The sequence below is a fragment of the Hirundo rustica genome, chromosome 15, assembly GCF_015227805.2.
Source record: "Hirundo rustica isolate bHirRus1 chromosome 15, bHirRus1.pri.v3, whole genome shotgun sequence".
NCBI lineage: Eukaryota > Metazoa > Chordata > Aves > Passeriformes > Hirundinidae > Hirundo > Hirundo rustica.
In genome coordinates, this window is record NC_053464.1 from 9,107,411 (window position 1) to 9,120,804 (window position 13,394).

General features: G+C 41.8%; 1 protein-coding gene across 2 annotated transcripts in view; it reads left to right on the plus strand.

Moving 5' to 3' along the window:
* Positions 1–5,778: 5,778 nt before the first annotated feature.
* Positions 5,779–13,394, plus strand: part of MOSMO (modulator of smoothened) — a 31,009-nt gene continuing 23,393 nt past the window's right edge. For both annotated transcript variants that reach the window (XR_005703235.1, XM_040079502.1), the window contains exon 1: positions 5,779–5,937. Coding sequence is in view for 1 of the 2 variants with exons in the window: in XM_040079502.1 (XP_039935436.1) it covers positions 5,832–5,937 (106 nt within the window). In the remaining variant the exon portion in view is untranslated. The remainder of the gene's footprint in view (positions 5,938–13,394) is intronic.

The window sequence follows — 13,394 nt, forward strand, 5'->3', positions numbered from 1 at the left end:
TTTTGTGTATAAGTTTTTTTCACTGAAAACAGTATATAAAAGGCTGATAAATCTGGCTCTGTACACTGGAGGTAAAAACCACAATGTGGAAACGATGAGTTTTGGTCAATGTAAAAAAATAAATATGTAAAAAATTATCACTGCAATGAAGACAAATGCTGTAATTACCACTGATTATCCATGTATTCTTGTATATTCGGGAAAAGTTCATGATAGATTGTCTCTACCATCCTTATATCAATTAAGTAAAGAAACTTGAAACAAAGCTGAGTATATTAGACTCTCTTAGAGCTTGCAGCTCCTACTTGCCTGGGACTAGCAGAGATTTTGTTTTTCCCTGACTTCTCCACAAGTAGCACTGGAAGAAGTCTTTGAGGGGATTAGCCATATACTAGCTAATAAATAGTTTGAAATCTCATAGGACATAATTTTTTTTTGAAGTCTAGGCATATATTAAAAGGAAACTGATACAATACATCATAAGAAATCTAGGGTTTGAAGAAGCCAAGTTTTGAGCTGTTCTGAAGCAAAGCAAAGTCTTACAGACAGGATGCATGTGATAAGAGAAGGGCAGGAGGAAGAGGATGAGGTCTCAGCATGAAAGAGGTCAAACACCACTGGCTTTGAATGTAGGCTTTCACCGTGCACCAGCATCGTTACAGAGTACAGCATCACACTGTGCCTACTCAAGTGTCTGGCCTGTATCAGATATTCACCAAATTTTGGATACTGCTGATAACATGAATGAACTCATTACTCTGTAACCATGAAGATTTATAGTGAGAAGCGTCCAAGTCTATATCATCACTACTGGACCCAGTGTCACCTTCCCATCATCAGTGTTTTCACTCCTACTGGAAATATGCAGCATGCTATCACTTGAACGTGCAGTAATTCCCATAGCCATTTAGTTAGCTAAACACGGGACCTTCATTTTTTTCAAACACTTGTTCTAAAGACAAGTTCTTCCGTTCTGAAGCTCCTCTAGTATCAAACATTCTATTGTCCATTGTCCCTTGTATACTCTTCCCTTTGGTCTTTCTCTGTGCTCAGTCAATAGAAAAGCAAGTTCTTCTTTTTCTGTTCCTTCACCATAGTAAATGATTTATTTAAACATAAAGGTTTAATCTCTTGGAAAGCCCCTTGCTATGTGAGCTTGCTTTCTGCTGTTCTAGCCTAATTATCTCATTTTAATACTTCTGTTCCTTCCCCTACCTCCGAGGTTTATTTCTGTTAAAACTCTGTGCCTCAGGAAAACTTGGAACTGCCTTGTAGCCCATCTGGATTATTTCTACTGACTGTATGGACCATCCTTAGCACTGAGAGCAAGATATTCCTAAAAGCTCCATACAATGGCTCTCACAAAAATTGTGGTGTTGTTTTTTTTTTTTTTTTTTTTTTTTTTTTTTTTTTTTTTTTTTTTTAAAGTCCTAATCTCTAATCACTGGCAGACGTTCAATTGATTAAGAAACAAATAAGGTTTATACGGGATTATAGCCAGAGCTCCATCCTGGTATCATCAGCTGCTTGGGATTGTCTTGATGTGTGGCCATTACAAAGGGACATGGCCTGTGCCTTCAAGTATTTTATTGCCAGCCAGAATTTATGCTCAGAGAGGAGGCAGGAAGGGGAATGTCAAAACAACCACGGCCTGTGCACCTTATGAGACAGTGTCAGGAGAGGCATTCCAGCAGAAAGCAGCCTTTGAAGATTTTTCTGGAGATAACTTCTTGCACCATTAAAGGCATTTTGAGGAGACACACGTACTATGCAGCGGTGTTTCTTCTTGCTGGCATGGAGAATAGGACATGCATGCCTCTGTGCCAGTTAGGTGAGTAACTGTAGGATTTTAAGACATTTGTACCTCCCACTAGCTCTGTTAATTTCTACCTCCTAAAGTCAAGTGGCACCAGCTCATTCACGCTACAAGGAGTAATAAAATTGTTCTTTTGGGTTCCAGTTTGAAACTTTACAGATTATACTCAATCAGCTGAGGAAAAAAAAGTCCATAAAGATAAAATCTAATTTGCTGCAAGAAAAGCTCCGAAGTAATGCATTTGTTAATCTTTTCTCAAGCCCTGTGCTCTGTGCATTGGTATTAATGCCAAAATAAGTATGCTGTTTGTGGTATCATTAAGAGATGGAGCTTCTACAAAATACTACATATTTTGCAAAATTTTACAGCTTTGGTCTTAAACAAGTAAGTTCATCCTAAACATGAATTGAACAAATTCATCTGTTTCGTGGGTTTTTTACATGGGGCATGTGCTGAGTTGATCCAGGTGCTCCATGAAGCATGCTCAACTTGTTTCTTTTGGTCCCAAAAACTAAGATCAGCTACAAAGGGACAATGTTCAAAGTCCTCAACTTGTTTTAAACCTTTCTGTACCTGCTGCAGTAAATCAAACATCACATGCTGTAAATAATTTGATTCCTTGTAGGCTTTATTGAAAATGCTTTTGCCTTCTTCAAATTGTTGCAAATAGAACTACTTATTTTCAGTGATGCATGTTCTTAATATTAAATATTTAGTATTCTCATTATGGAAAAAAAATCAAAACAAACCAACAACCAAATCAGTATCATATATATACTTTTGTATATCAAAGGGGTTGGTTTTTTTTTTTTTTTTTCAGGGAATGGATGAATGCTATCACATTGTAATAAAATAATAATAAAAAAGTATTTAGTTCAAATTTATGCTCCAGATTTTTCCACTGGTTTTTCTACTCGGATCAAAAGTGCAAAGGCTTTTCCTAAGAAAAGGCTAAGAACTCCACTTGATGGTTTTTATTTCATCAAGCAAGTAGATATTTCTTCCTGGTACTTGAAATTCTGAAGAAAGAACTGCCCAAACTATAAAGGCAGTGCCAGGAAAATTGTTCTGATTTAAAGATACGCATTTTCACTGTACAGCCAGTAAATTTCTAAATTACTTCATTACGCTCCAGTCTTCACTTCATAGATTTCAATGTTAAGAGACAATTTCATGCTGGGAATTACCATAGCACGGTATCATCCCTGAACTGTAGTTCATGAGTTCAATGTAATTGGGCTGGGGACCCATGTGAAGCACTCACATTTACAGAGCTTTCAATTTCAAGTTTAATACAAGTGTCAGATGTTCCACAAGAAACCTTTAATAACTGGTAATAGTCTGCTAGTTCTGATACGGTTCATTTCAGGTTTAAAACATTTAGTAAATGAACACCTGTGTGGATTGTTAAAGCACAGAGATTAGTCTATTGCCACTTTGTAACAGTGTAATAAAGAGAAATAAAAAGCAAACAATAACACAAATTAATTTCAAGCCTTGTGAAGATTTGTGTTACTTGCAGAATGAAATTACTTGAATAATAATGCACAGAGTAAAGAATGGTATTATTCAAGTCTAATTGCTACATAAAGGTAAAAGTCAAAATATTTTTTGGAAAAAAATCTGCAGAATAGGAAATCTCTTTTTGCTGGAGAACAATGTATAGACTTAAATCTTGATCTGATTATGAAACAGTCACCATATCAGCTATTTTAAGGTCACAGGTATTTCATCACAGTGGAATGCTGGCACTGAGCTTTATACAGTTTGTGCTAGTTTCTTTTCTCTGTCATTTTAAACTGAGTTTCTTTTGATCTGTGTAAGTGTAAATAAATCAGAGACAGGCTCAAAGCATAAATGCAGAACAAGGATATTTTCAATGCAATTAAATTTTAATACTACTATTGGTTCTTTTTACCTGGTTTCAGCTTTCCATCATTAGCTGCAGAGTTTTTTTTCAGCAAGGCTTGTTACCTGGAGATATGGCCCATCCTGTACCATTGTGAGTGCTAATCCTTGTTCATCCATCCCAATCTCTGCCATCAACACTGCAGTCTGTGTGTGCTGAGAGAAGTTTTCCAGTGCTGTCCACTGCCCTTTGAAAAGTGAGAGGAAAACTTTACTAGGTGAAAGTGTGATATCATCCTTCAATAAAAGGTTTAAGGAGACATTTGAGAAGGTGCTGTCCTCATTCTTAAGTATCCAAACAGTTAAGCCTCTCATCCTTAGTTACATCTTGAGACTGGCATTGTGTGCTGAGTTGCTCCCAAAAGACTCCATAAACTTGATTTCTGCAAATAAATACACTGAAAGTAGTTTTTACTTGAAACTTATTTCTTAAAAGTCACACATTTTTCCAAGAGAAGGAGCGACAGTGCTGTTACTTACGTATTCATTACCAACAGCAACATATTCAGGGAAGGCTGAAGGTTGGGAACAGGGCACAAAATAACAGAACGGAGGAGTTTCCAGCTATTAGGGACTTCAAGAAAATACCACATGGCTATAGCAAATGGATTTTTCAAATCACTATTTCTTCCATGCACCAATTTTTTCAGGTTTAAAGGGAATAATTTCAGCTATTTTTCATCAAAAGTCTTACCACTTTCTCTACTCTTAAGAAAATTTGTCAAGTATAGGCAATTTCAATGGAAGGTAAGTACAGGGCATATCCTCCAAATAACAAATCCTGCTGATTGCTGTTGAACACTTTAAGATTACTGATATCCCCGTTTTGTTTGTACAGTCTGCCATCTATGTAAAATACTTACATAAAAATAAACAGCACAGGCAATCACCCACTTGGCTACCTGGTCTGTTCCATATAGACCAGTTGTGCTGCTGTGGAAAAAACAGGTGGGTATTCACTGTTGGAAGGAATAAAATGCAAACAATTAGATATTTTCCAAGTACCTGTAGATGTGGGGGCTGTTTGGTTCATTTACTTCAGCATTCCCATACCAGAATGACAGTATCGAAGGCACAGAGCTATTATAGCCAAAACCGGGCTGGTTTCCCACATTTGGTGCATCGTTCATTTTCTGGCTGAAGATTCCCCACAGTTCTGTACAGCTGAATCCATGTAAAAGCATGCCATCAAAAATGGCTCTATTTGGGTGAGGTTTCCAGTCAAAGTTAATTAGATTTCCTTCCAAAGACAGGGCACAGACACAGCACTGTGTAGCGCTTCTGAGGGGCTCCAGGGCCGCCAAACCTCAGTCCTATGTCACCTGTTCTCATCAGTGCTACAGAAGCAGCTCTAGAATTTCAGGTCATCCCCACCCTTGCAAAGGGATAAAGAACAAGGACTCGAGAAACAGAAGGCAGTTTTTTGGGCCGAACACAGACCTATGATCGCTCCCCAGCCCTTGGTGCTGACCAAGAGGCTCATTCTCGGTTCCAAAACACCTCTGGGGATGGCAGTGCGTGAGGGCCGCGAAGGACCAGGCGCCAGGGCAGGTACTGCAGCTCCCCGGGCCAGAGCCGGACGGGGACCAAGCGCGGCGGGGTCCGCGGGCACCGCCCTCCCCTCACGCCAGCCCCGCCCCGGGGCACCGCCCGCCCCACCCTCGCCGCGGGCCCCGCCCCCGCGCAGGCCACGCCCCCGCGCACCGCGCCTTTCCATCGGCCCCGCCCCTTACCCCGCCTACAGCACAAACCCCACCCACCCTGCGCAAGCCCCGCCCCCTCACCGCCCCCGTCGGCCCCGCCCATCAGCGGGGCACGGAAAAAGCCGCGGCGGGCTCGGAGTTGCCCCGCCCCGCCCGGCGTAGGCCCCGCCCCCCGCGGGAGCCCCGCCCCGCCCGGCGCTGGGGACCGCGGGTTCCCCTTCCGGAGCGGCCACCGCCCCCCCGCCCGCCGGGTTCGCTTCCGGCGCCGTCCGGGGTCCGTTCCTGCCGCCGCCGCCGAGCGCGGCGCGGGGCCCATGGAGCCGCGGCCGTGAGGCGCCCCCGGCCCGGGCCCGCCGTGGGAGCCGGGCGAAGGCCGGAGGCGGGGGCCGCCGGAGCCGGAGGAGATGGACAAACTGACCATCATCTCAGGATGCCTCTTCCTGGCTGCCGACATCTTCGCCATCGCCAGCTTGGCGAACCCGGACTGGATCAACACCGGCGAGTCCGCGGGTGAGGGCGGCCGGCGGCGGGACCCGCCGGCGGCGTGCGGCGGGCGGCCGGGAGAGGGCTCCGGCAGCGCCTGGGGGCTCGGGGGCGGGCGGCGTGCGGAGCCCGGGGCGGCGGTGGGGCCGGCGTGAGGCGCCGAGGGGAGGCCAGCCTGGGGGGCTGCTGGCCGTGGGGCCTAAGAGCGGCTGGGCTGGGTCCCGGGGGCTCCCGGGGCTGCTCCCCCCGGGGCGGCGGCGAGTCAGGCGGCCGGGGGGAGCTGGTGGGATCCCAGCCCCGGGCAGAGCCCCCGGCGGTGCCTCCCGGTCGCCTCAGCGGAGCTCGGTCTCCTGAGGGGTCCTGCGAAGCCCCCGAGCCCGCTCTGACTCTGGGAAGCTGAGGGCCAGGCAGGATCCCTGCCTGTGCCGTCACCTTGGACAGGGAATTGAGATCTGTCTCCGCTGAGTTTGCGGCAGGTTTGGAGTCTTTTGTACTACGCTGGCGTTTCCTTTGTTGCGAGGAAGTTCTTGCTTTCCTTCATCTTTTTTTTTTTCCCCCAGAGTGTTTCCTGCATGCTGATTTTTATCAGCTTTTAATCCGAGATCCCATGTGTTTTTTATTTTAGAGTGTGACATTGTTTTCTTTAAAAGGATAAGGATTTGGGCATCTGTCTTTTTACTTATGGTGTATTGTCTATGAACAATTTATTTCAGTCTGTTGATAAAGACCTGCATGTTCTGATCAGTGGAGCAGGGAGAGACAACAGGAGGGCAGCTCTTTGATCTCATGTCCCAGAGGAACCCAAGGCTCCCTGTCAGGAAAGGAAACCATCCTTACTGCAAACAGATTAAACTAACTTAACCACTTTGACCGGTCACAGGACCCGAGGGAACAGCATGAAGCTGTGGCAGGGGAGGTTTAGGTTGGGTATCAGGGCGTGATCAGGCTCTGACCAGGCTCCCCAGGATAGTGGTCACAGCGTTAACCCTGTGTGTATTCAAGTAGTGTTTGGACAATGCTCTCAGGCACATGGTGTGATTTTTGGGGCTGTCCTGTGCAGAACCAGGACTTGGACTTGATGATCCCACTAAGGTCCCTTTCAGCTGAGGAGATTCTGTCGTTCGGTGACTTTTCCTAAACTTATAATTTCCAAGCAAACCACAGGTTAGTACAGAGAAGACTGGTCTGGCTGTATAGACTTTCGTCATAAATTCTTACAGGAGGTTTGAAAAATTTTCTTCATCTGGCTTGCATCCTCCATGCTTAATATTCAATGCATATGAACAGTTGAACTGGTTCAAATTGTGTCATATTTCCTTTATTCTAATGAAGTAGAGTATTAAAAACTATTTGGGATTGGTGACTGTGCTCTGACCAGACTGTATTTATGGCTTATGTGATTTGCTTCTAATTACCTAGTCTAGAACCTGGACTTTCCTACATGCTTCAGAGGAAAGAAATGAGTCCCTTCCCAAAGTGCAGCCTTCAGGAACTCCCTGGGTGACTTCACCATTCCTCCTGTAGCTAATTGTGATGATTTTCCTGCCTATGGCTAAATAAAATAGTTGGTTCTTCCCTCTTATAATTCCACCAAACAGCAGTGCTGCGGTAATGAGCCCTTCTTCAGGGGCTTAAAGTCAAATAAGTATTAATTTCACATATTTAAATACGTCTTTCTGAAGTCCTGCTTCACATTAGCAGATCTTGTGCAATGTGTAAGATGTTGGATTCTCTCTGCTTATGTAGAAAGGAGATAACAAAATCTATTCTGAAAAAAAAGTGCTTATGGAAAAAACAGCCCCTTGGGAACTAAGCACAGTCCATTACATTCTTTTGTAATGAAAAATGTTTTATAACTCTTTGGGATACAAAAATTGTTTCCTAAAACATTTTAATTAGCAATCATTATTTCTTAGTTACTTAGTGGATGATTACTTAAGAATCATCTGCCATTTCTGAGGTGCAACTAACAGTTTTAATTAGGCTGGCAAACATGAAATCTGTATGGATTTTTCTGAAGGACTTCACCAGTCAAAGAATGTTTTGACAGACCTAAGCCTTTTTTTTTTTTCTTTGCTCTATTTTGAAGCCAAACAAATTGTTGCCTTGATAAAACCATAAAGGAGAGCTAGCTGACACCCTTAATGACTCTTTTGTAGATTTTTGTTGATATAGGATTCAATGCATTATTAGAGCAGTTGTGCTTAAAAGCAATACAAATGTGTATTTCTGATGCTTAGACCTTCTAAAATGAGCCATTTGCCCAAACTGTAAAGAAAGGAAGTGTGGAGATGCCCATTGAACCAAGGACTTCCTGTAGTATTGAATTATGAAGTGAATGCTTTTATGAGTGCCATTCATTACCCAGAGACTGCTGGGTAGAGATATGGCACAGGAGGGCACAGCTCTGATGGTAAAACCTGTCCCAGCTGCTGGTGGCATTCAGGAACTCTCAGCAGACTACAGTGCTTGGGGCACATCCAAGGCATCCAGCTTCCATATGTGCCACTGAGAAGCAGGGTTTTCTTTGGAGTATCCTGTGCTTAGCTGGTGAAAGGAGCTATTTGGCAAAAGAAAATATTTCGTTGCTTTATCTTTGTGTTCTTAGGTTCATCTCCTGTGGGAATTTTTCTAGATTCCGCTTCTACAAGTCAGCCTAGTACCGAGGAGGAAGGGGAGTAACAGTGTTTCTCTGCTTGGCTGCTGTCCTGGGGGTTGTGAAAGGCAGCATGGAGCAGCCTGGTCTCCTCAATACTGCAGCTGTCTGAGGATGGCAGAGAGCAGAGGTCTTGGCAAACCTGGGAAGGCAGCACTGCATTGGCTCGTTCAGAGCTGTTTACAGCCACTAAGGTTGGGAACCTGGGCTTATGTTTCAGGAAGAAAAAAATCTGTTCTGAGTTGGATGCTAAACAATATGTACCTCTTACTCCAGAGATAATGATGAGTTTCAGCTAAATTGGATAGCAAAATAAATCACTGGCTTTAATGCTTCTGTGAAAAATCTAGATAGTTTTCAATATTTTTTTAAATCAATATAGAAGGGCTGATTAGTCTCCTAAGTCTTACTCTTAAAGATAAGTTTTATAGTCATTTGAAAAATGTTGGCTATAAAAATTTCTCCCCAGCAATTATCAGCAAAGGATTGCAACTGAGATTATTGAAGATCTCAGATGCTTATCTGTCTCTAGGCCAGAGGAACTGCACCTTTGTGAACATGGGTCCAAGTCTCTGTTGGGCACTTTTTCTTTATGTAGTTTTGTAAGAATCGTTCATTAACTTAGTTTCAGATATTTCATACATCTTTAAGATGGTAAAGGGAAGATGAAAATTAAATGGATTTTTCTTACAGTGAGTTCTCAGTGAGGCTTTGTTACTCGTGCTGTGCAAGTACAGAACACTGATAACTCCAATCTGGAAACCAGTGGTGCTCAGTATTCTTGCACTGACTGCCTTTTCTTATCAAACTCTCGCTCTCTGTGAGAAATAAGCACAGAGTTGGCTTTAATTTAAGCCAATGCCCAAAGTGCCACTGATTCAGTAGGAAGGAATTTTGCTCCTGTTTCTCTACACTTCTGCAAAGAACTTTATAAGCTGATAGTTTTGTCTCCATATGTTCCTTTTTTTTATGTGTGTGTGGGAGGGTCTTTAATGATTTTGATATTTTGTCTTCAGTAGGGGAGGAAGGGGGATAGAAACAGCTCTAGCTTCAGCTTCAACTCTTTTATAGGAAAAAGGGTATGAATAGTATGCACAGTTGAAATTAAAGATGTCAAAAGCTGCACATGTGGGGGGTTTGACAATTTGAAATGCTATTATGGAGTTTAGGATAGGTCAAGCAATTCAAGGGAATAATTTAATCAAGTAAAATCTCCCTTCAGAAAGCTAAGCTATCTGTTTATATGGCTTAGTCATCCCTTCCTATGTAGCATGATTGTTCATTTGATTCCAATTTACAGAACAACGCGTACCCTTTTTATAGCAGTCATTAAGTTAACATGGATCTCAGGATTTAGGGGTGCTTAAATGATGGATAACTCGTAAAGCAAGGATGTATTACATCCTCCTGTGCTGATCCATAGGTCACCAGGGAACACACACTAGAATGTTATGGCCAGGCCACTCAGCATATGCCCAACGCAGCTGAGCTGGGCCATATTTGTGTTCAGCAGAGCTTCCAATTCCATCTTGCATGTATGACAAAAGTATCAAGGTCACTTGTGTTAGGAATTATACTTTTCATTTAAACTGCCTTCTGTATCTTGCTGTGCAGTAACAGTGTGAGAATGAATTGTAAATCTAGAATATGACATTTATTTAAATTTTTCTGTTTACCAGTGCTGCCTTTCTATGTGTCTTCTGAAGTGTTAATGTGTAGTTCTTGGGGTTTGCATACTCAATTGCATTTTTATTTGTGAAGGATTATTTCAGAAACAGTGGTCTTACAGAAGAGCGGGCTCTGTGCAGCAGGCCATTCCTCCTGAGGCATTTAACTCCCTGCTCCGTGGAATAAGTTGTCTAGTACCTAGTGGAAAATTACTGATGTTCAGTGTTACTCCTCTGCATGTTATAGCTCTTCCTGAGGAATTTTGTTTCATGGTTCCAACAGGAACTGTAGCTTTGTTGGGATCAGCTTAATGAACTATCACAGGCGGTATGACCAAGCAGTGATTCCTGGCTCCTGCTGAGCTTGACATCACTGAAATATTTTTCTCTAACTGGAGCTCTGACTATACATGAAATAAACCCAGACCACATGACCAAACAGAATAAAACAGATAAAGTAAATAAAGTATCCACAACTTAAAGAGGGTGTAAAATTGAGTTCCAGCTGGCATTATTGTTCTAAATGAAGTTGTCTGCTCTAAAGGTAGTGATATGTAAAAGTCAGTATGGCATATTAGCAGTGACTTCTGCTCTTTAGGGCCTGTGCTGAGAAACTGTTCATGTACAATGCTCCCCTGAGGACAAGTCATGGTATAGAGCAGCCATTGTGCTGTCCTCTGAAGGAGATAGTGCTGTTTCTGTGATGTGTGGACACTTGGCTTTTCAAAAACTGTCTGTATAAGGCTTCTGGTGATCATTTGTTAAGCACCTTGCAATATACTCAGGAAACACAGTATGCATCTCCCAGCTCTTCTCAGTAGAAACTGATGGGACATGATAGGAAGCAATTCTACAAAATTACTTTTTCCTAATGTTTTTTGTGCTATCATGTAGTGACTGTGACAGGAGAAGTTATTTGCCCTTTCATGAACCTGTTTGGATTGCATGCTGAGAATACAAAAAAAGGAGGATGATACAGAGAATGAAGATTTATGTACCATCAGGTCCTAGAGGTGAGTGCTGAAAAGCAATCTCCAAAGCCATCTGAACATCAGAGTGTTAAAATTAGATTCTTGGACGTAATTTTCAGGAAAACACATTTCTTTGATGGATGTTCCCAGCTGTGTGAAGAAGGAGGGAAAGGTGGTAGTGGGTTGTGATGTGTTTCTAATTCCCACAGTGAGGGATGAGGATCTTTGACTGCTAAGATGCAGGCCCTGCCAGCAGCACTTGCATTTCAGAGATGTTGCCAGTGCCTTAAAAACAACAATACCAAACCCAAACAAGACCAAGATTCTGAACCCCATATAATCTGAATAAGAGTGGTCTGTTAATGGGTCTGCCTGGGCTGGGAGGGTCAATGCCATCTTTAAAGGGAACGTTTCCATTCTACTTTGTCTGTAGATATCTTTCAAGTGGATGTAAAAATGTGACAAAGCAGAGTGTTTGAATTGTGCTTGGGTTCTGTAATTGACCAGGCCTTAAGGCACAAGAAAAATCAATAGAAAGGCATTGTTGTAATGAATTAATTTTATGCTTACTCAACCACTCCGCATTTAAACATATGGAACTATTTTATGTGTAGGAAGAATCTCGTGAAAGAGAGCTGTGTCAGCCTGGTTATTTGAGCCTGCCAGAGAAGACATGAGAGAGCCAGTTGTTTTTGTCCATAGAGGAACTGATGTTTTACATCTGCTTTTTAACAAATACAAACTAATGCTGCTCCTGTTAGGTGCACATTTTGTTTTTTCTTTAGCATGTGAAGGTACAAAACTGTTTGCCTTCCACCAAATCCTGTTGAATTTCTCACTCTCTAATTAGAGTTAGGTAAGAAATACCTGATATAGAGTGCAGATCTGCGAGCCAGAAATCCAGCATGGCTGACTTTGGATGCTGGCAAGTCATTGTCGTAGTACCCCGTTTTCTTCCTCTCTGAAACAGAGGTGGTATCTTTATCATAGTAATTTCTGTTAGCATTAGCAGCAAAGCTTTAATTTTGTTTTGTTTTTAACTTTTGTTTCCCATCACAGTTCTACTTTATTAAACTGAGGGGAAAAAATCACAGAATAACAGGCATTTCATTTGTCTTTTCTAACAGTAGGTGCTTTGGATAAGTACTTGAGTTTCAGATATTTGGAATAACATTTTTATTTATTTACCAGGAGTGGACACATTTCCCACAGAGCTAAATTCTATTCGGTATGTGTAAATACAGATTTGTTTTCTGTCCATCCTGTGCTTTTCTCAAAAAGTATGTACCTTTAAAGCTGCTTTATACACAAATGGTTTGTCTGTGGGAAAGGTGCCTTGTTGAAACTTCAGCTTTGTGGCTTCAGGAAGTTACCAGAGTTCCTCTGTTTTTTTTTTTAAATCAACTTAGACCGGATTATTACATTTGTGTGTATTACATTTGTTGCCACAAACTTACACCAAAATCAACACAAAATTAACTTAAATATATGAGTCTTAAAAGTAAGGATTCAATAGTGTGTACTGCAAAACAAAGGTTTTAAATTGTATGAAATAATAAAAAAAATTAATCCTTTTAATGGCTGGGGCTTATTAAAAACATTTGTATTGTTTCGTTTTCAGCCAGCACTTACATGTGAGCAGCATTATGTAAACTCCATTTGTACTTTCGCCAAAGCAAAGAAGATCAGTAGGTCAAACTTTTAAGCTTGACCTACTTTTTTTTCATAGGTACTTCACAACAGCTCAACTTTTCCCCATTTATTTTCATGCAGTGCAGTGCAGTGTGTAGGATTTTCATCTTAGGCAGGAGTTCTTCACCTCGTTCTTGAACCTTTTTCCAGCAGTGGTTAAGACCTTTGTATTTCAGAAGAATGTAACTGGAGTGACTCATGGATGAGGAAGTATATTGAATTTCACAGAGAATAAATGCTGCTGTCTGTTAGAAACAGATACAAAAAGATGCTTGTAGTATGGTGGAACAAATAAAATATGGAGGCTGTTTTATTCTTCTACAAAGTAATTTGGGAAAACTATAAAATTATTTTAAAATTTTAGTTCATACAATTTTAAATTTTAAAATAATTTTCTTATTGCCTAGTTGTAAGTTATTTTTGTAATTCAGAGTGCCTACAAATTTAGTAATTAACAGAGTTTTTTATTAGTAAGGGCTATATGCAAGAAAAAAGTTC